General features: G+C 32.9%; 1 protein-coding gene across 1 annotated transcript; it reads right to left on the reverse strand.

The window, feature by feature from the left end:
- Nucleotides 1-9,638: 9,638 nt before the first annotated feature.
- On the reverse strand, nt 9,639-13,276 carry LOC129297701 (ras-related protein Rab5-like). The gene is made up of 4 exons (XM_054936058.1): nt 13,156-13,276; nt 12,589-12,662; nt 10,937-11,030; nt 9,639-10,052 (listed from the first exon to the last, which is right to left on the reverse strand). Exons 2-4 carry the CDS (start codon nt 12,649-12,651, stop codon nt 9,949-9,951), a joined length of 261 nt encoding a protein of 86 aa, XP_054792033.1. The 5' UTR covers nt 12,652-12,662; nt 13,156-13,276; the 3' UTR covers nt 9,639-9,948.
- Nucleotides 13,277-24,495: the final 11,219 nt, after the last annotated feature.

The following is a 24,495-nucleotide window of genomic DNA, read 5'->3' on the forward strand; positions in this document are numbered from 1 at the left end:
TATCAATAGTATAATATTTAATATACCACAATAAAAATTATTTAATATATCGGGCTTGGCCTATAATCTGAATAAGATTAAACATTAAAAATTGATTGCTTTACTAATGAACCCTAAATTTTTTCAAGTTTATGTGGGCAACAATGTGAACTACATACCAGCTCCGTCATTATCTAACTTTATATGGATATAGATAGATTTTCATCGAAGGCTGGCCCAGTCTACGTGCCATCCAGCCTTTTGATTTTGTCTCATCCACTACCTGTTTTCGATCACTTCATTTCAAAGGATCTCACAATCAGTTCTTTTATATTTTTTTTTGTTCCCCGTGAATATTGGCCATATGTCGATGTCACAACCTCGTCTGTTAGTATCATAGCAAACGCTTCCAAACACAACCTCGTCTGTTAGTGTTAGCTATTTTCATACGTTTGTGTTTGGAAACGTTTGCAATAATGTAGCCATGCCTGTTTTTCAAGAGAAAATATCACTAATGGTGCCCACTTCACTAATGGGACTGGTTTCAGGGCTCAGTGCACTAATGAGCATCGTGCTGCTCAGCGCTGCACTGAAAACTGAACAACTAAATGATGTAAATTTAAAATACTATTTTATTTTATATTTATTAAAATAAAAAATAAAAATAATTTTAATATTTTTTTATTTTAATATGATTTAAATTTAATTTGAAAGGCCTAATTTAATATTAAGAATTTTATAATTAATCTATGTTGACTATCCAAATGTACTCTGCACAATTTAAATCTAATCTGGCGTTAATCTAAATTGTGCAAAGTATATTTAAATAGTCAACATATATCAATTATAAAACTCTTAATATTAAATTGGGCCCTCTAAATTAAATTTAGATCATATTAAAAATAAAAAAATTATTAAAATTATTTTATAATTTTTATAATTTTTATTTTAATGAATATAAAATAAAAATATGTAATAGTACTTTAAATTTGTATCATTTAAATCAAAATTCAGATGATCTAGTGATTCAGATTTTATTACAGTGATGAGCGTAGAAACCAATCTCCTTCACTAACCAAGCTTTGTTTGTGGATCACGTGTCTAGGCCAAACCGACCGTTGAAATCGCAACCTTTGTGAATGAAAGCGCTAAAATCAACAAAGGTTCCTCAAAACAGCAATAAATGGCCCCTTATGTTGACGAACATTGGACAACTAAAGCTCCCGTGGAATATAGTTTGTAAATTAAAATTAAATTAAAAATTAGTTATTGTAATATGATTTATGTTTGAATATATTTAAAAAAAAATTACTTGTTTGTACCCTTAGGTTGACCAACGCTGGTTAACTAAAGCTTGTTTGAGTCCCCCTTCGACTTCTCATTAGGGTTTGAGTCCTAAAAACCACATTTCAATTATCAATTACTAGTTTTTGAAAAACATTTTTAACATAAAATCCAAATTTGATAGTTGAAATTAGATAAAATGCTCAATCATGCATAAAAAGGATCAATATGTTGTGGCAATTGAGGGGTGGGTCCTGAAAACAAAGTTGCACCTCTGAAAAAGGAAATTAAAATTAAAATCACATCAAACTTTCATTAGTGTTTCTGATTCACTTTCCCCAAAAGAAAAAGATGGTAATAATTAAATTTGAGTAATATATATCAATAATTAAAAAGCTGCATATCTGGTGGTGTCTAATTAAATTTGTGCGTGGAATGATTGGGTTGCTTCAATATCAACCATTCAAATGACTATTAAACAACACAATAATTTATAACCTTCAATCTATACTCAAAATATATTGACTTGTCTGTGAATAGGGACTCCATTATCAAGTTGCTTAGACTGTTTAAAGAGGCAAGATAAGAACAAGATTGATGCCACCATTCGCCTTTACTCTCCCTCACCCCCTCTCCCAAATGTGATTATTTGGGAGAATGATGCATCACGAACCTTTTTTGTGGGATGGCAAAAAATTGTTTCTGAAAAGTATTTTATTAAATAAAAAAGATATTAGCATTAGTGTAGCTTTGATACTTTGTGTAAAGACAGGAAAAAGAAAAGAAATATTATTTATAAGTCATAAATTGTATGATTTATTCGAATTTCTGTTGATGAGATAAGTTATACTTACAATTCATTATTTATAAATAGCATGACTTTATATATTATTTTTATTTTTTTAATACTGATGACAAAGAATGACTTCTTCTTCTTGTTTTTTTTTTTTGGGTATGAGGAATATGAATATTTTGCTAATAATATGATTGGACATGATCATATGACACCACATTAACCAGTCATCAATGAAACCCTACCTTCCAATTCCACACGACGCAAGTTCTTCAATACAATATTTTATTAATTTAAATGTCAAAGCTGTTGGAATATTTATTTAATTATGGATTAACATTAATTAATAAGCCCAAATAGATTGGTCTTTATGATCTTGTATGGACCGTGATAGGAGGACCACATAAGTGAGCCCAATGGGTAGAGGCCCAACCGACAACCCAATAGCCGTCAGTTATTCCCTATCTCTTAACTGACTGAGTTAGAGATAATAAGATAAATAATTATTTATTTAAGACGATTAGTCGATAACCGCATATACGCGACTCATTTCTTCTACTCTATTATCTCTGAACTCTCTAAAAGCTCTGAGAATATCACTTTACTCATTTATATGAATTGAGATATAAAGATTCAACACGTGGCATCAGAGCCTTGATAACGAATTTTAAATTTATATATCTCAATTCTTCTTTATGAATTAATAAAATTTATTTATGAGCATGTTTAGAATTTATTAACATACTTAATAATTTTCCTTCCATTATTCTTTGTCGTGTATGAGATTTACTATGTAATTGTGTATTGCTGTAAGACTCTCTTCTTCTCTTCCCTTTCATTTTTTTTCCAACATCGGAACGGGACGGAATCTGGTACTTCCACCGTCAGCTTCGTTTCCGGTGACTCTGGTTCACACACAAACAATGATGGAATTCGACCATCACAGTCAGATCTTGGGAGGGAGGGAGATGCCGTGACCTGACAGAATTCTGTAGCTTCTTTTCTAGTGACCTGACAGAATCCGGTACTTCCACCGTCATCTGCAGTTTCATTCTTCGCCGTTGCTCGCCTGCTCCATGGTCGCCGGCGTTTTCTCCCCTGTTCAGGTTCACGGCGCTGCTGCAACATCACTCTCCCATGATTTCTGTTCTTCATAGCATGGGGACTGTAGATTCGTTTGGAGATAGTTGCCGACGGAGAGAGCTGCTGGACCGTCAGAGATGGCTGGTTCACGGCGTCTCGCTGTGCTGTGACTCGTGGCTGGTGCAGACCGTTAGAGATGGCCGGTTCACGGCGTCTCCCTGGGTTTATGGCTCGCGGCTGATCCTAGGGATCCAGTTTCATAGAGTGTTGGGCCCAATTTTCGTTGGGGCCCAGACCTAATTTATAAAAAAAAAGGGGAAAGGGAAGGGAAGGAGGAATAGGCCAGCGTTTCACTTAAACATATTGGGCCTCGGCCCAGTAGTATTAGTGTGTGTGTATAAAAAAAAAGGATTTCTGTTAATTACGTTTTGACCTCAGGATAGAATTACCTCCTTCAGCCCAAAATTTCTGTAATTTCTTCCATGACCCTAATAAATTTTGAAGTTCTAATTTAGTCCCTTAAGTTCTAGAATTGCATTTTAAACCCAAATCTCTTCTAAAATTACCCATTTACCCCTGGACACCTTTCAAAATTTTACTTAAGTCCTAAATTTGTTCCCTAATTCCTAAAAGACCCTAAAGACTTTTAAAATTATTTTTTTTTGTCCTAAGATCATAAAATTTGTGACTTTATGAATTATTGATGATGCTTAAGATTTTGTAGCATTGATAATAGACATACCCCATAGGTGTGACATTATTAATGTGATTTTGATGGTTAGTTTTGAGGATATGCTAATAGCACTCCTTTAATGTGTTAGATATTTGTTGTACCCTATAGGTATGAAAATGTTTAATGCATTATTTTGTATGAACTTTTGTATGAGGTAAACTTTTATGGTATATGAGCCTTCTTGGTGCATGATTATAGTTGCATAATTGATAATCACTTGTTGGGAAATTCTGTTTTATAATTATGTTGTGCACGCATAATTAATATTTTCCATTTTCTATTTTGCGATTTTAGTTTCTGCTTTTACACAACTATCCTCTGTGAAGGCTCTCAATGGGACTAATTATGATGACTGAAAAGAGTCCCTGACTATGTATTGACCATTTTTTAGAAAGATTTAGCTCTGAAAAAACCCAAGCTTGCGGATCTCTCTTCTGAGTCTAATGCTTCTGAAATGACCTTCCATAAACAATAGAGTGAGGCCAACCAGATTTGTCTAGCAATCATCAAGTATACAATTGAAAAGAAAATTAGGGACAACATTCCTGAGAAGGATACTATAGTAGAGTACTTGAAAGCTATTGGTAACAAATACAAGAAGCTTGATAAGACTCGAACTATTATCTATCACTTCTTAACAATACTCGATATGATGGAGTTTCTAGTGTCAGGGAGCACATTCTGAAGCTTGTTCATTACTATAACAAGCTTAGGTCATATGGGATTGATTTGGGTGAAAGTACCTTAATTTACCATGTTCTTCAATCACTGCCATCAAAGTATGCATTCTTGAGGACTTCATACAACTCACAAGAAGCTGAATGGTTTGTTGACCAGATGATATTGATAGTCACTCAAGAAGAGGAAGCTATAAAGAAGAATTCCTCTCACTCAATAAACTATGTTTCTCATGGCTCTAACAGTAAATCTGGAGAGTCATATAAGAAAAGGGAGAAGAAGCATGATGCCCTAAAGCCTAATAATCCAACCTTTAAGAAGGATGGTGATAAGAGCGAGAAGTTGAGGAAGAAACCCTTTAAGGGGTTATGCAATTATTGCAAGAAACCGGGTCACATTAAAGCTAATTGCTTCAAATTGAAGAATAAATAAGAAAATGAAGGTACAATTCTTCAAATTGCCCCTCTAGCTCTAGTCTATTTTGAATCTAACACCATTGAAACTTTCTTTGACTCATGGTGGCTGGATTCTAGTGTCACTGTATATGTTGTGAATTCTCTATAAGGGCTAAGAAACTAGAAGGTTCCAAGTGAGGCACAGAAGTTAGTCTTTGGCATAGTAGGGAGCAAGGCATCAGTTGAATGCATTAGAACTATTTCGTTGTATTTAAATTCTGGTCATATTTTACATTTGAACAATGTTATTTATGTACCTTCTGTGAAGAGAAATTTAATTTCAACTTCTGTATTGGATATTTGTGGCTATTCATTCTTCCAAGGAAATGAAAAAATTGACATTTGTTTTGATTCCATTAATATTGGTGTCGCTTCCTTAATATATGGTTTATATTGATTGAATGATTGGTCACTTGAACTTCCTAATCTCCATATCAATGCTGCTATTGGGCATAAACGTTAAAGGCCCAATAATAATTCCTCTATGTTATGGCATTGTCGTTTGGGTCATATCTCTAGAGAAAGATTGAAGCATATGACCAAACAAGGTGTCTTACAAGACCTTGATTTCTCAGATTTTGAGACTTGTGTTGACTGTATAAAGGGAAAATTTCCTACTAGAGCTAGAAAAAAGGGGCAAAGAGGTCTGAAAACACTTTATACCTAATCCATACTGATATTTGTGGACTTATCACACCTCTGGCTATGGGTGGTTTCAGATATTTCATCACCTTCATAGATGATTACTCTCGTCATGGATGGATTGAACTCTTGTGTGAAAAGGGCAAGTCTCTTAATGCATTCAAGACCTTTAAAGCAGCACTCGAATTAAAATTTGACAAGTTGATTAAGTGTGTGATATCTGATAGAGGAAGAGAATTTTATGGGAGATATACTGAGACTGGTAGGAACCCTGGGCCATTTGCTTTGTACCTTCAAGAGCATGGCATTTAAGCTTAGTATACTATGCTTGGGACCCTACAGCAGAATGGGGTTACAGAAAGGCAAAATCATACTCTCATAAATATGGTTAGAAGCATGATCAGTTACTCTTTACTACCGAAATTTTTATGGGATGATACACTTAAAACTGCTGTTTATATTTTGAATCAAGTTCCTAGCAAGTCAGTTCCAAAGACTCCATATGAGTTGTATTTTGGAAGGACTCCTGTGCTGAAGCATATGCGAGTTTAGGGTTGTAAAGCATAGGTAAAACCTTACAATCCACAACAGATGAAGCTTGATGCTAAAACTGTTGATGGTTTCTTCATTGACTATTGCATCAGATCTCGTGGGTACAGATTCTATTGTCCAAATCACACTACTAGGGTAATTGAATCTGACCAAGCTTATTTCTTTGAAGATGCCTTAGACAGTGGGAGCTCTGTGCCTAGACATATTACTTTACATGATAAAAGTAGCATTTTGCCTATGCCTATCTTTACAAACCCTCATGTTGATAGAAATAATGCCGTGGATCAGGATGAAGCTCAAGATGAACCACCTTTAGAGGGTGATAGGGATCTGGTTATTGAATCAAGACGGTCCCAAAGAGTTCGCAGGTTTGCTATTCCAAATGATTACATGGTGTATTTGCAGAAATTTGATTCAGATGCTACTGATAGTTTAGACCCAATATCTTACTAAGAGGCTATTTCTAGCTTGCATTCTTCTGAATAGTTGGAGGCTATGAGTAAAGAAATTGCCTCTATGTACTACAATCACATATGGGAGCTTGTAGAGCTATCAAAGGGTTTTAAACCAGTGGGTTGTAAGTAGATCTTTAAAACAAAACGAGGAGCTAGAGGTGAAATTGATAGATATAAAGCCAGACTTGTAGCTAAGAGCTACAACCAGAAAGAAGGTATTGATTACACAGAAACCTTCTCTCCGGTATCCACCAAAGATGCTTTTAGAGTGGTAATGGCTTTTAGTTGCACAACTTGATCTTGATCTTCACCAGATAGATGTCAAGACTGCGTTCTTGAATGACAATTTATATGAAGAAGTCTACATGACACAACCTAATGGTTTTGTTGAATCTGGTAAAGAACATCTAGTGTGCAGATTAAAGAGATCCATCTACGGGCTAAAACAGGCCTCTAGACAGTGGTATCTGAAGTTTGATGAAGTTATCACCTCGCTTGGTTTTGCTGAGAATGTCTCAGATTAGTGTATCTATCAGAAGTTTGATGGGAACAATTTTGCCATTCTTATTTTCTATGTTGATGATATATTGTTAGGCAGCAATTCAATGAATTTTCTCAATGAGATAAAACACCTATTGTCTTGCCATTTTGACATAAAGGACATGGGTGAAGCCTCCTTTATTCTTGGGATACAAATTTATCGTGATAGATCTCGTGGTATTCTTGGTTTATCACAGACCACTTATATTGAGCGGGTACTTAAGAGATTCAGAATGGATTCATGTTCTCCTTCACCTGGTCCTGTACAGAAAGGTGAGCTGTTATCAGAGTTACAGTGCCCCAAGGATGATAAGAAGAGGGCTGAAATGAGAAATATACCATACGCTTCCGCTGTCGACAGCCTTATGTATGTTCAAGTGTGTACTCGACCAGATATAGCCTTTGCCATTGGAGTGCTGGGTCGATACTTAAATGATCCAGGTCTAAATTATTGAAAGGCTACTAAGAAAGTTATGAGGTATCTTCAAGGTACAAAGAATCATATGTTGACTTATAAAAGGTCAAATTCTCTTGAGGTTGTTAGGTATTCTGATTATGACTTTAAGGGATCAGAAGATCTTGAGATTGTTGGCTTTTCAGATTCAAATTTTGCCTCTTGTCTGGATGATCGTAAATCCACGACTGGCTATATTTTTATATTGTCTGGAGGAGCTGTCTCTTAGAAGAGTGTAAAACAGACACTTATGGCAGTTTCATCTATGGAAGTTAAGTATATTGCATGCTTTGAGACTACACGTCACGCTATATGGCTGAGGAAGTTGATATCTGGCATGCACCTAGTTGAGTCAATATCACGTCCTCTAACCATTTACTGTGATAACAAATCTGCAGTATACTATGCTAACAATCACAAAAATTCCAGTTACAAAGCATTTTGATATCAAACTCATGTTTGTGAAAGAGAAAATTGATGAGTCTCAGACCCGTGTGATATACATTTCTGGCACATAGATGCTTGCAGATCTACTGACTAAGGGCCTACCTGTAGAAGTTTTTCAAAATTATGTCACTTGTATGGGTATTGTGAATTCATTTAATGCCCTGGTCTAGTGGGAGTTTTTGAGAACCTTTTATGTTGCAATTTCTCTTTAGGCTTTGTTTTTCTTCTGAGTTATGTTCAGTTTAGTTAGATGCATCTATATCATTTGTATCCCCATAGGATTCAATGATTCTGTTGTGATATGCTATGCATGTCACTTGTTTCCCCATTTGGAATAAAAATTTCATATTTTATTCAGATTATGAGATGCCATATCACTTGTTTCCCTATAGAATCTAGTGATTTTGTGGAGTTTCATTTTCTGAATCTTGTTTGTGGCTTGTTTATACAACTTGCTTAATTAATGCAATCCAAATGGGAGATTGTTGGAATATTTATTTAATTATGGATTAACATTAATTAATATAGCACTTATAAATTTTTCAGGTACGCATATATCACTTTATTCATTTATATGAATTGAGATATAAAGATTCAACAAAAGCATGATTTTATGGAGATGGTTTATTAATTTGAACATCATTAGATAATGATCAAATTATAACAACTAGATCAAGCACAGTGCATTACAAGTAAACGGACGGTCTTCATTAAATTTTCCAGTCAAAACATAGTGTGTATGTAAAAGTATTTCAAGTTTAGTCATATATTCTCACCAGTTTTATTTGTAAGACCACCCTTATCGGTCTTCAATACACAACTAGTTCCAAAATTTAATGTAACATTTATAAGTCATATACAAAATTGCAACTCGACCCATCTCCCAATGCTGAGAAAAAAGTTCTCATTTTTTATCTAGCATGATTAAGTGCAATTGGGAAAAAAATATAAAAGTTTTTGACACTTCCCTTACTACAAGTAAAGTAGTCAACAGATGCTTATAAAAGAAACCGGATAGAGTATGTCGAATTATTAAAAAAAAATAAATATTATTTTTTATTATAATAGTACTATCCACCCTGATCTTTCAAAAAGCGTATATTTTAAAAAAACAAATCCAAAGCTTTTTTATGGGCTTTGGTGTTTCAAATCCTAAGGGATCTTTTCATGCATCTTGATCTCTTTTAAGAGATCTTTGTGATGCCTTGCTCCGACCTTTGGGTTGGTTACTTATTTCCTCCTCATAGCCACCTTTTTTATTTTTATTTCTTCAACTTATTTGCATGAACCTGGCTTGCGCATATCTAACCAAGGAATAGCTGTTCTTATCAGTTTCAGGTTTATTTGGTTTCAGTTTTTCAAGTTATGTTTTTTGTTGGTCCTTGTTCGTAATACTTTCAGGTTGGGCTTTCAGATTCATTGCTCTAAGCCTTTCTGGTCTGAAATAATCATTTTATATGTTTATATATGTAGACTTTTTAACCAAAAAAATAAATAATAATAATTAGTTGAAAACCGTAAAATCAACGAAGAAATTATCCAATGACTAGTCAAGAATAATATGATAAATTAAAATTCAAACAGCTTGCAGCTAATAAAAAGATTGAAGTTATTCACACATGTTTTGATGCGAGAGAGCTGAGAGTTTCATGGATTCCATCCACCCCATGTATTGAACAAATCAAGCCACCAAAAGTTTTCAATTCCAAGGCGCGTGTGTATTATATATACACTGCCCATACTACTACTTGAGGGAGCTACAACTAAGAGTGTGCCACTGAAGTGCAAAAGACAAGCCACAGAAAACACAGAAGATGCTAAGTTAAAGGAAGAAGAATCACAACACCAATGCTTTAGGAACAACAAGATGCAGCAGTTCTGGATCCTTCTGCAGGTCTGTCCACAAGCACCATCCCTGCCCGGTTTGGAGCAGGCTGAGCCCTCGGTAACCTCTTTGCTGTTTACACAACCAAATTGCCAGTCAAGCAACACAGTTTATCAGAAGCAATTCGCATGCTTTAGAAGACGAACTCCAAACCAAGATATAATAAATGTGATTTCATGTCATTGGAAACCGGTAGACATGTTAAGCCAACTAAACCATTCAAATACATTATAATAAGAAATGTGTCAAGGAACAAGTAAAAGTTTGTGCCAACGAGGAGCCAAAACATTATTCCCTCCAACCCTATATACAAGTCACTTCTAACTATTTCATCGGAATCAAGGAGAGAGAGGTAAATTATTATTGTTGTCTTGAAAAAAAAAACAGAGAGAAGAAAGAAATTCCTCAATTTATCTTTACCAAATGCAAAATCTTTAAAAGCACTTTCTCTCTCATATGTAACATTTTACTTTGCTCATAGAAAATTGTAAGAGGATAAAATTGAAAGCAATTAATTAATGATCCGCCTTTTATGCAAAACAAGTTACCAAAAAAAAAACCATCAATTTCTTCTAATCAGTGACTAGCATATGGGACTTGAGGGAGTACTAAGCAAAGCAGTGTTTTAAATAAATTGAACCCGAGATTCATTGCTAAATGTCCGATCATGTGATTGGGTTCTGATAATTACTTTCAAGTCCCAGAACTAATACCATAAAATGCTAATTTAAATTCGAATAACTTGCAAATATAATCACAAAATCTTGCCCAGCAGAAGTGTGGGGGACCAAGGTTCTTCCTCTAAAAGAAAGTTTCATCTCTTTGAATTGAGGTTCTGTTATACCAAAGCTATTTAATTAAAGAAATAAAGTAGGGAAGAAAATGATTAAAATAGGACAGTTCATAATCATCATCAAGCAGCACAAAGAGTATTCAACATAGAAAATGGGTCCCACCTATTTCATAAAACATGTCGTTTACATTGATTGCAGTTTTGGCAGATGTTTCCATGAAAAATAGATTATTTTCTTCAGCATATGTTCGTGCCTCCTGCAATGCCAACGAGATAAAACTTGTATGTTGGTGCTTCAAGGAATTGTATTTTGCACACAAAATTTGAAAATATATTGTATAAAGATCCACAATTTATCAATCATGGAAGAGCAAAGCACCTTATAATATTTCAAATTAAAGAACCTTTGCCATCGAGAATGGATGCTTTAGGAATTAGCACAGCACAAGTTTATGAAAAAGACACAACTACCCAACAAGTTCATGTCAGATTCACTATGCATAAACCTTCAATGGCAAACAGATTACCAAAATTGCACTTGCAAAAGGGACATCAAAGGAGTTTCTTAGCTAGAAACAAAGCTGAAATGCAGGAAATGTGTCCATGAATCATGAAAAATAATTCAAAATGTTTCGCCAAATTTTATTCATGGGGAAACCCATTTGACAAATTAAAGCTAGTTTTCTAGTAGACATAGGTATAGACTATTAATTATTCTAGACCAGAATCTGCAGGCAACAAAACTAAATTTAAAGTCCAATTACCGAAATTTTGATTAAGGCAAAATCAGTTGATTAAAAGGAATAGGGTTAGAGTTTATTTAGTTGTGTTTATTATGTTGTAAGACCAAATATAACTCCAACAAGCTGACTGTCAACAGAATTGATAGGGAAGGACGTCTGTTGTGGCATGCAAACATGTAGGATATTGGCTCTGCATTTTTTTTTTGGCTGAATTTTGACCATACATCTTTTCCCTTATTTTGAAAAGAAATGAAAAGCAGGATAAAGACAGTTTCACTGAACAGACATCTAGTTACTTGTCTATCTGGAGAAAGTTAGAAGGCTTTCTTTAGTTTATTTTTTGTTTCTTTCAAAACTAAAAGGGAAAAAGAAAGGATGGCCAAAAAAAAAAACATCAAAAACAAAAAAAGGGAAAAGGGAAAAGGAAAGAAAAGAATTGATCGTCAGGACTGCACATCAGACAATCCAAATTCCCAGCATATTCAGAGCCAACATCTAGAGCTATCCCTCAAGAAGCTTAAAACAAATGTAGCACTACACTTTAAATCAAGAGTTGTCTGTCTGAAACCTGCCAAGCACTCATATTAGACACAACAAAACAGCTTAAACTACATATAGGCACTTCAGATTTTGTCATGTCATTGTATCCTTTTGAATGATGCTGTGTCTATGCAAGTACCCATGCTTCCTAGCTCAGAATAGTTAACAGCCAGGACCCAAAAAAATTCCAAATGTGTTAAGCCAGGGGCTATAGGAAATTTATTTGACAACTCAAATGCCAAAAATGATCAAAGTAACACATCAGCTGCAATACTCAGATGGATGACAAAACCCAAAAAATAAAACATAATAATAACATGGCGCAAAATTCCTCTTTGTCATTTAAACCAGATTTCAAATTTAAATCTTTAGAGGAAACAAAATACAACTTTACCAAAACAACAACAACAAACCTTATTCTATTAGGTGAGGACAAAAAATATAGTTTTAGCAAAGTTGCAAAGTTCAAGAATTTAGATGTTAAAAGCTTACATGCCGTAATAAGAAAATTTGAATATGTAACAAAACTCACTTCAGCTGTCACTTTCCTCTTATCTTCCAGGTCAGCTTTGTTACCAGCAAGAGCCACAACCATGTTAGGATTCCCTGTAAAACACATCAAAATGAGTGTGTGATTTGGGAATCTGGCAATCTACTCTGAAAGTCTCCCACATTTTCCCTCTGGAAGGCAATTTATATTTGTGTGAAAACCAATAGCTACTGATATTTGTTTATATGGACTTTCATGCTTTTCTATTCCCAAACGAAATGACAGAGTTTTATCTTGACAGTTAATTCCAGCAAAAACAAAATAACCATTCCCCAAAAAAAGATATTAAAAGGATGCGAATTATAAACAAGATTGCTCTGTTCATTAGTACAGACAGTTAGAATTCAAATGCTACCAGTACAAGGGATATGAAACATCAATTTTCTGATTTTCATTTTGCAATCTACCACCTTCATATCTCCACACAATAGTATAGCATTATATTATATCCATAATATAAAGAAAGGACCAAGAATAAGAAATTTTCTCCTTTTTTATGATAAAGAGAGACATAAATCACAAGAAATCTTCATGGCAATTACCATATACCTTGCTTTTGAAATTCTAGAACCCAGTTCTTGGCTCGTGCAAATGGATCCTGTAATTGAGATGTAGAACTAGCCTTAGTGAACAAAGCATAACAATTTAAAATGCACTGCCTTGGACCTATCCAAACACATGCAGGGATAACCCTCCTAGCAGATTGAGTCTTCTCAACTTTTGTGAAAATACTATATTGAATATAAAAATATAAAAAATACTCTCTCCATTAAAAAATATAAAGCATTTTTAAGGGATTGAATAGTAAAAAAAGCAAGGTATTTTTAATCTTTCAAGGCGTAATCATTGTCCTTTTTTTAAAAAATTTCTTTATTAAAAAAATTACTTTATATTTACTTAGGGTAAAACATCTTATTAAATAGGGTGAATATAAAAAGATAAGGTTAATCTAAAGACAAATAACCACTTTATTGAAAGGTAAGATTTGATTAAAAATACCTTATATTCTTAAACAGATAAAGTATTGATGAATTACGATCACTTCAACCATTAATTTTTACTCTCAAGTAGTTTTCTTTTCTCAGATTTTTTAAGATACTTCACTAATTTTTACTCAATGGAGTTTGCAGTTTTAACTACAGGTGCCAAAGTAATTTTAAAATTGCGTTGTCAAGACAATTTGTCAAATGTTTTTAAAGTGAACAATAATGGATTGTGCAGTCATTACTTTTTTTTCCATGAGCATAGTGAAGTCAATTTAATTCTCTGATTAATTGAACTTGAAATGAATTATTAAGAATGTTAGAGATCTGTGATTTTATATTTTGATTTTTTAAACATTGATTTGGTCTTATATTAAATTAATTCAGACATTGATTTAACAGTTTACTAGTTCAAATATTGGGTTAACTTGATCTCTAATATTATGACTTTGCATGATTTCTTCCATAATAGAATTTCCAAGCATTCCTCCAAAGGAGAGATTGTGAGGGTGACATGGAGACTTTATGAGACACGAGTCTCACCATTTTCTCTGTTTGTATTTTCAACGTATTCATTATACACGAAGTTTTATTTCCAATACAGTTTTCAAGCATTTCTCCAAAAATAAAATTGAGGCCTCGTTTAATTTATTAATTAAAAAGAATTTTAATGAAAACGGAAAAGAAATTGAAATTGCAAAATGAATTAGAATTTGATTTAAAATTACATACGGTATAATTGAAAATTTGAATGGAATTCTGACATTATTTTTGTATGATAGTGGGAGTAATTTCCTCCACTCACAAGCCTAGAAGAAAATTTCTTTGCCTAAATTTAATTCATTCATCGCCACCCCTAAAAAAGAAAAGAAAAGAAAATTCATATGGCCTTATAAAAAAATCGTTTATTCCCTAAAATAAATTAGTTTTGCGAGCAGATAACTATTAAACTTTAAATCATATGTAATAATCCATTAATTTCTCAAGTTGTTTTTTTAAATAATAGACTAATTAACTAACCACATGATAAGAATATTATCTACACAAACATAATATGGATATTCTGGTCTTTGTCTTCATTATGTTTTGAGAGACTAAATTGATTCAACAACCTACTTTTGTTTTTTCATGGTCTCAATAACCAGGAAAAACCCTAACAACTATGTTTTCTTAAAGCATGACCAAAATGCAGAAACTAATAAAGGTATGTTCAGGTTTATGCCGGCCACTAATAATTATATGCATTAATTAATTATTATGATAAAAGAAATTCAACAAGAATAGACTAAAAGAATTGTTTTGAATTCGTCATTGTTCAAAGAACCTGAGGATGATGAACGAGAATTTCAATACATGGTTGTGAAAATTAAGAATACATCAAAAGGATTTTTTTCCCCCCACATTTCGCATTTTGAATATAATAAGGCAGCTTCATGACACTTTCATGGAAAAACATGTGAGTATGCTGATTATTTGGATTCATTCAAAAAATTCCAGTGGAAAGTTATTAAGTATTACTCCTATTAGTTTTCCAATAAGACTTATCAAGTCAATGAAAAAGATCTCTACAATTTAGAAAGATGTAAAGGTTGAGGATAAAATTTGAATTAGGACATTAGGAGCAGTAAGTATAGTAAGTAAAATGAGTTGAGTTTGTAGGGCTAACTCATTTAAACCTAACAATTGCTAGTGCTGGATACAAGATTTAGAGTTTCAAACTAGAAAAAAAAGTCATAAAAGTCAGTCATAATAGGCCAAGGGTCTAAACAGTAGGGTCAAGGGCTAGTTCATTTAAACACTTTTATTTATTTATGTGTTAAATATTATTAATTATGCTAATGTTAATAATATTTTTGACATTATTGATAATGCTTCAAATATTTAATTACTACTGTATTTTTTAAAATTAACTTTGCTTAATGATTTGGTTTGTTTAATTTTAGATAGTGACTTCTTTGTTTGAACTTTAAACAGTTGTTTGATTTAATTTGGACTTTGACAATAATTTGATTTATGTAATGTATGTGTATCTATATTTTTAAATTATATTTTTGACAAAGAGAGTATTTTTATACATGTATAATATGAGATCGTATAATTTAAATTAAGAATTTATAAATTTTAATATTTTTATTACTTAAAATAGGAGGTTTCATGCATAATCATGATGTTGATAGTGCATACATGTAGTCTCCTATTTTCCTCAATGGAGGCAATATTTTGGTTGAGAAACAGTCAAATACTAAATGTAAGCATTCATTTCAAGTAAAAATTTATTTTATTTTTATTTTTTTAATTTATTTCACTTCATTTTATTCTAGTAACCACTACTACAGATTTGGTTATATATGATGGTTATTTTCAATCGTATTTGACGATTAACAACTATCAAGTAAGCCCTCATCATATATAACACACGACAATATTTGATGATTAAGGAACCGTCAAATAACAACCGTGAAATATTCTTATACATGTTTGACGGTTATGGTAAGAATCATCAAATATGACCATCATTTTTTTTTTTGTATTTGGGGGTTGCATATTTCATAGCCCCTTGCATTACAAACCAGAATAAATGCAACCAGAATCTAGTCTAAAATACTTCTAATACATAAATTAAAACTAATCAATTGAAAATATGTTCAAATTAACCAATATATTTTCATATACCATTTTTTTAAATCCTCTAATATCTAAGAAGAAGTTACCCCTATGAATTTGTTGCATTTTAAGCTAGCAATTGTAATGAATATTACCACTCCTTGATAACTTTATGGATGCTCATATTTCCAAATACTTCACAATATGTGTCTGGGTAGTACTACATTATAAATAACCAAAGAAAAGTTAGTTGATAGATTTTTAATATTGTAAAATAGTAGAATTTGAATCACACACACACATGCACGCACGTACAGAGAGAGAGAGAGAGAGTCAAAGGAATGATAGTCTGCTAGTTAGTGATAATGTCTCATAATGCAATATCTACAGTCTAGGTTATTATCCTTTTTTCTATTGGTCAGTGATGATGTCTTTAAGATACCTCATAACGCAATATCTACCGTCTAGGCTATTATCCTTTTTTCAAGGGCACTTAAAAAAGCTGGTCAGTGATGATGTCTTTAAGATACCTCATAACGCAATATCTACAGTCTAGGCTGTTATCCTTTTTTCAAGGGCACTTAAAAAAGCTGGTCAGTAATGATGTCTTTAAGATACCTCATAACACAATATCTACAGTCTAGGCTATTATCCTTTTTTCAAGGGCACTTAAAAGACCAATAAAAATATGTTAATGAATTAGAACAAATAAACATATAATGAAGACAATATTCAAAGGCAATACCTTAATTATGTTCCAACTATAAGGCTAATGATATTTCTTACCTCTTAGAATGCTAAGCTACATTTGGGTGTGACACAACACCACAGCCCTCATAAACAAACAAAAAATATTAATGTTTAGAAATTTGAAGTAATAAAAAATATATAAGCTAATTAAGAAGCTAACATATTAAACATCTCCATCATATCTTGTCGATACTTGGTAGCCCTCCAGCAAAATTCAAGTAGTAAAACCTTAGGCATTACCAACCAGTTGGATGGAAATTAACATCCAATGGCTCCTAAGAGAATTTAAAAATGTTATAAAATGAAATTCTTGAAGCGAAATTAATTTGACAAGTTCAAGTAATAAATTCTCACCCTTGCATGTAAGGTGTCAAGAATAACAGTTCCTTTGAAGGGTTATTGTTCCTAGCCTTAAAATACTTGGATAAAGCAATTGATTAAGCTTCACAACTCTTGGTAGATTGGTTGTGATGAGTAGCAATGTCATAAGGACATATAAAGATAAACTTTGAGGCAAGGTTGGTGAGGACAATGAAATTTTCATAAAGATACCTAAATAAAGAAAGCAAATATGTCAATATATTTGTTATAAAATAGAAATTAGTCATGTGAAAAATAAGTACCTCATATGACAATGAATGATGGTTTGGCTAATCTCCCCATGCTTAAGAACTTCATCGATTACTTTGATCCTGAGCATATCTCCTTGAATCTCTATTGTACATGTGTGATTAAATAGGAGCCACATCATAGGATTTTTAATCCTAAACACGAGCATATGCTTCAAGTGCATCTCACCATCTCGTTGACAATTGCGACACACTTGTCGAGGGTAGTCCAAAAACCTTAAATTCATGTGCCAAACTTTTAAGACGGTCTTGTCCCTTAGATTATGAACCAATATTATTAGTTATGGATGAAAAGAAATTATATATATACTTTGTACAAGATAATGCCAACTATGATACCTTTTTTATCTTTTCTTCTATGTCTACTAACAATATGAGACTCCTAGGCCATGCAACAAAGGAGCCTGCCACTTCTCCTATAGTCGCTGCATCAATTATGGGCATAGTCAACGGATAGTTGGCATCAAGGGATTTATTGATTAACCTTCACATGTGATCTGCAGGCATTAGCAAACTATGTATAGTAGTTTCTCCTGATATATTATACACTTTCCCTACTGTGACCTTACATTGATCCAGACTGTTTACTAAGAAAAAACAATCGAACTCGCCCTAAACATACAAAAGCATTAGGACAAAAAATAATTGTGAACTAAAGTTAATATATATATATATATATATATTAAAAAAATACTATATCAGGGATGGCTTTGAGACGAGAAGGCTGGGCCATTGTGCAACTGTCTCGCTTTCTGGTGGAAGAAGGTCAAAAAATGGTTTCCCAGCTTCTTAGGAACTAAAAAATTCCTCAAATTTCTCAATCAATTTTGCTTGTCTTCTTACTTCTTGTCTCAGCTCATCGACCTCCTCCGTAGTAGCCACACCCTTAGCCTTTTCCTTTTGTGGTGACCCTAGTATTTGTTTTCCAGTGACATCAAGGCCAATACCTTTAACACGACTAGGGTGATTTTTATTGCCTAATATCCTTTCCAATATATCTTCAGTCTTTAAAATCTCACCTTGAGAGACTTCTTCTAAAATGGCAGCTTGAGTAGCAATAATATTATATAACAAAGAACATGCAAATGAATAAATTCATTTGATAATATAATTATTTAAACACTTACAACTTTTTCAATAAGTTCTCAAATTGATTCATTAACAATATTTCCAGATTTATCAATCTGGCCTCATATAAAAAGTCTATGACGAGATATAGTACTATCTCTCATGCCTTCTTGCTCTAGCTATATATAGGCATAAGTGGCAAAACACATGTTAATAAACTTATTAAATAAAAAAATTTAAATAGTTTAATTTTAATCCATACCTTTTGTTTCTTAATGCCAGAATACCCTAACTGCCCTTTCAAGAAAGGGTAAGGATTCTTCGACCTCAATTCCTGATTGTTTTGGCTCAAATCCTTTAGCAAAAACATAAAATTCATATCAATAAACTTATTAACTAATAAATTTATTAAATAAGAGTAATCGTTAACTAAAAATCTTTTCGAAGTTATCTAGCAATAAAATCATCCCAATATTGTTGTTTAACTAATGGCCTTATTAAATCTGGGACAACAGCACTAATGTTCCTCTCAGCCTTTCGTATGTATTTATGCCTACGAAATACCAAAAAGATTGCAATGCCCTCATAGCTGTGCTCATGACATAATGCCTTTGACTGCTGTCAATCTTAAATGCTGCCTGCACAACAATACAATCATTTTGTTATTGATATGAATTTTAATGTAATTCATTAATAACTAATTATACATACATACATACAAACATACATACATATATTACCTCTACTTGTACCCAAATGAAATTCTTTTAAGCTTCATCTATATCAAGCCAAGAACTAACTGATAATCCTATATTCGCTCTAGCCATGACACCAATATCGCTTGTGAACTTTTTTCTATTAGTTTTAATCGACTACCCTTTAACATTCTATTAAAGCTCATATTTCTTTCTGACCAACCACTTTCTACTCACATCCTCTATAAGTACCAATCCTTTCTTAATTGCCCTAGCCTTGGCTTATTGAGCATCTTGACTCATAAGAATGTTGGGTATGATATGATCATCACCAGTAAGAGAAAGGGGATCAACTAAGAAATCAGTAGTAGGGCTAGGCTCATTGAGCACACCAATGGCATCAGGCACAGCGGTGGCATTGGTCGTAGTAGGGGCATTGGGCACACTTTTACATTTTTTTTTTGAGCCATTCACCTATTACATTCAACAACACACAAGTTAATTAAGTAAATAATTAAAAACACACAAGTCACAACTATAAATTAATTAAGTAAATAAAAAAGCACATAAGTCACAAATACAAATTAATTAAGTAAATAAAAAAACACACAGTCACAACTAAAATTAATTAAGTAAATAAAAAAACACACAAGTCACAAATACAAATTAATTAAGTAGATAAAAAATCACACATACTTAAGTTGATCTTTTTCTTTTCCTTGTCTTTTTCACCTTGGTAGCAACTTTCTCAAACTTTTCTTGAATTCTTTTGCCCCTCTTTGAAATCCAAATACTTTCATTGTGATTACATCTCATATAGTAGGCACTATTTTTATTCAAATTACTTTCAAGTGACATTCCTAGAAATGGATCATCCTCAATAATAGCATCTCTAGCATCATTGACCTCCCTAATTTTTTTATTTGTCAATAAAACAATAGACTAACCTGGTTTAGCAAGATTAGGAATATAGAATACTTGTCAAGCCTATGATGCCAAGATGAAAGGCTCATTTTTAGATCCTTCTCTATTAAGATTCACTTGTATGAGGCCTGATGCATCATCAAACTTTAAGCCACTTTTGTAATCAACCTACTTACACTTAAAAATTGGCACCTAAAATTTGATATAGTCTAACTCTCAAATATGCTCAATTACTCCAAAATATAACATTTTTGTATACACAAGATTTTTATCTTCGGAACTAGATATATGAATTGATTACAAGAGTCACATCACTATTTTGCATTGTGCTCTAATCATCTCATTCTTTGGTATAGAATGTATATCCATTGATTATGTAGCTACTGTATGAGATAACTTGTATCCTTAGATCTCGAGCTAACCATCTCACTCTTCTAGAGACTAAATTGTGATCTGCATTATACTTGTCAGTAATGTGCTCTATTAGCCAACTAGTGAAATGCTTATTGTGTGCTTTCTCATACCAAGTTTCTATCTTACTTGGATTTTCCTTCTTTAATTCATCCTTGTGCTTGTCTATATATTCTTGATTGTCTTTATCATTTTGCAGTACATATAGGTGTGCTTGTTCCCATTGTGTGTTTAATATTGTAATTAACTTCCCCTTTTTTGTGCCTTCCTCATCTTCCCTCCCCATATGTCGAGAAATTGGAAGACCAACATAATTTTCATTTCTCAAGTACTTTTGACAAAATTCAATTGCTTCTTCACTAAGGTAACATTCAACAATAGAACCCTCAAGTTGACTTTTATTTTTTGCATACCCTTTTAGGACCTTCATATGACACTTAGTAGGGTACATACATCTCAAATAAGCTAGACCACATGTTTCAACCTCCCTAACCAAGTGAATAGTTAGGTGAACCATTATATCAAAAAATAAAGGTGAGAAAAACATCTCAAGCTCACATAACATTCTTATTATTCGGCCTTACAATCTCCATATTTTGAGAGGGTCGATGACTTTACTACAGATAGACTTGAAGAAGAAACATAGTTTCGTGATTATAACTCATACTTTATCGAGTAAAATTGAATGTATGGCCACTGCAATAAAATTCTCCATTAATATATAGCAATCATGTGATTTTAAACCCTTCAGTTTCAAGTCTTTCATTGACACAATGTTCTTAATATTGGAAGAGTATCCCTCTAGAACTTCAATTGCAACAAGAAACTCATAAAAAGACTTCTTCTCTTCCTTAGACAGTGTGTGAGCTGCTAGACAAAAAATGTACGATTTCCTTCTCCTTTGGTGCCAAGTCTTCTCTTATTCCTATACAAATCATGCCTAACCTTGCATTGATGCCATCTTTAATCATTCTTAGAATATGTAGCAATGTCCCGACAAGACTATCACACATATTTTTCTCAATGTACATCACGTCAAGAAAATGCCTCACATCCATTATCTTTCAATATAGTAACTGAAAAAATAGATCTCTTCTTTCACCTACTAGTCCCAATATGCTTTGTGAAAGGTTTTGCAAACTCAATATTTATATTGCTAACCTTTTCAAATAACTCCTCACTATATAACCATGGAGGTGGCCTACCTTTTTCTAATTTTTCATTGAAAGATTTTTTTAATCTCCGATAATAATATCCTTCATGTCACCATCTATGATGTCCTAAATAGACATTTTTCATTCCATGTTCCAACCTCGTTGAATGAGTGCTATCTTCACAAATAGGACATTCAAGTTTTCCTTTGATACTATACCCTAACAAATTATTGTAGGCCGGAAAGTCATTTATTGTTCCAAACAGCAAGGCTTTCAAATTAAATTTTTCTTTCCTGTAGTCATCATACACCTCAATGCCATTCTCCCATAATAGCTTTAAGTCTTCAATTAGAGGACCCAATTGTATGTCTATATCATTTCCTGGTTACTTTGGTCCTAAAATTAGCATGGACACCATTAAATACTTGCGCTTCATGTATAACCATGATGGTAAGTTATAAATGACCAAAATCACTGGCCATGTACTATGAGCACTACTTTGAAGTCCATGTGGATTCATTTCATCAGTAGATAGTACGAGGCATATGTTCCTAGATTCCTTTGCAAACTCAAGGTACTTATTGCTCACCGCAAGTATATGAGTTGTAGTAAGTAATATAAAATGAGTAGAGTATCATTCCCTCAATGATTTCTTTAAAAACTATAATCAAGCAAAAGACTAAGCAAATTTGATCAAGTTGAGCTATATATAGTTAGGTAAAAATGATTTTGCAAATGAAACTAACACTAGAAAATAAAATAAAGTGAGTGATTCATAAATTTCAAAATTACCTCCTCTCATAAATGCTTTTAATGAAAACAAGTGCTAACCTAGGGTTCTAAAAATACTTGGACAAACTCTCTCAAGTTATGAACAAATGTTTAGTTAAATTAATTGCTCAATCTCTTGTTACAATTAATAAAACTCAATTTTAAACACCAACCCTAATGTGGCTATGCAAGGCTAGCAAGTATATCTCTATCTTACTAGCAAAACCATCCATTCAACATGCAAATATCAAGTTTTTACACAATTTTATCCAAGTTCTACACTCAACCTAGCCCTCTCAAACATCAATTAAGTGAACCCAACATCTAAATGGTGGCCAATCACTTAGAAGTATTAAGAAAAGGGTAAAATAAACACATATATATCATTAATCACAAAAAGAGAGGAGAAATATAGTGTTAATCCATACAAGGGTTCTAAATAATCTTAGAACAAAGGGTTTAGCTACTCATAATCATCCACAAGCTACAAATATACAAAATAAGTGGACCCATTTCAGATTACAAGAGAGGAAAGGGAAGAGGAATAGAAAAACTGAAGAAAATGAGCTCTAAATGTCTTCAAAGCTTCAATCTCTTAGTCTCAACTCTTCCAATGCCCAAATTCTAGCACAACTAAGATCCAAATGTGTTAAAAGTCTGTAAAATGTGTTCTGGGTCAAGCTCTCAGCATTTATATGTCCTAGCCATCTAATTTCTAACAAATGAAACACAGCGGCAAAAGTCGTGAACGAAAGTCACGACTTTGGCAGTTTTGCACTGTTTTTGTAACTAACAAAAATCATTCATTTTGCTCTTAATTTCTTCATCCAAAAGCCTTTCAAAAATATCCACGAAGCTCTAGAAATGCTACTAATCAAAACTTCAATCAAAATAATATGAAATTAGGCCAAAAATATCAAATCAAAGCTAAGAATACAAACCCAAAACAAAATGCACATTTTCCTTATTAGGGCAATAAAAACATATACAATTAAGTCAAAATGAATTAGAATCTAAGGAAAATGATGAAATAACATGAAATTCTAGAGGTTAATAATACTCATGATCAATCTTTTCCTATTGAGGAGAGTCAACAGGATGTCAAAGCTTCCCATCTTTAATCCTCTCATTTGCATGCCATGTTAAATTTTTTAAATCAACAGCACCGCTATACAAGCATTTAAATCTAGGTACTATGGGAAAGTACCGTAATACCTTCTCCAGACTCGTTTCATTATCCTTATAGTGTGATGTATTAACATTCAATGAGTTAATGATGTACATTCATTTCTGAACAAAATGCAATCGTTGGAGCAAGCATGTATCTTCTCATAACTCATCCCCATAGATTGCAAGACCTATTTTGCATTGTATGTTTGCATTAGAAGATTATTATCCTTCGATAACATTTCATGAATAAAAGAAGGAAATTTTGTGAAGATTGTATCAGTCAAACCACCCCTTATTTTTAAGTTGTACAATCTCAGCACAACAGTCAATTTTGAGAATTCTATGCAATCATTGTATAAAGGTGTACTTGCATTGCTTTTCAAAATCTCAAGCATTTCAAGAGAGCCCTCAAGTTCTTCCTTAATTGCATTGGCCATCTCTTTAACACGATCTACTTCTTCTGTATTTGTGTCGAAATCATGTGACATAAAACTACTACAACTTCTTTTGGTCACGCTCCTTGCCTCGCTGTGCTTATACCAATAATTGTAAGTTTGATCAATTCCGTGACACACTAAATGATCTTCCAACTCACTCTTATTAACCCACTTCAACATACCACATCTTACACAAGGGCACACAATATTTTTATAATCATCTTCATACTCGAGTGCAAACCTAATAAATTCTTTAACCCCATCCAAGTATCTCTTTGACACTTGATTCGCAA

The sequence above is a fragment of the Prosopis cineraria genome, unplaced genomic scaffold (genome assembly GCF_029017545.1).
Source record: "Prosopis cineraria cultivar Desert tree isolate PC_DT_omini unplaced genomic scaffold, ASM2901754v1 PC2, whole genome shotgun sequence".
Taxonomy (NCBI): Eukaryota; Viridiplantae; Streptophyta; class Magnoliopsida; order Fabales; family Fabaceae; genus Prosopis; species Prosopis cineraria.

What these genes read in the sequence shown, in the direction of transcription:
- LOC129297701 (XM_054936058.1), bottom strand. Translation starts at nt 12,651, where the DNA reads ATGGTTGTGGCTCTTGCTGGTAACAAAGCTGACCTGGAAGATAAGAGG. An exon ending in AGAGGAAAGTGACAGCTGAA is followed by an intron (nt 11,031 to 12,588) that starts GTGAGTTTTGTT and finishes TTGGCATTGCAG; the next exon opens with GAGGCACGAACATATGCTGA. An exon ending in CGACATGTTTTATGAAATAG is followed by an intron (nt 10,053 to 10,936) that starts GTGGGACCCATT and finishes TTGTGTAAACAG; the next exon opens with CAAAGAGGTTACCGAGGGCT.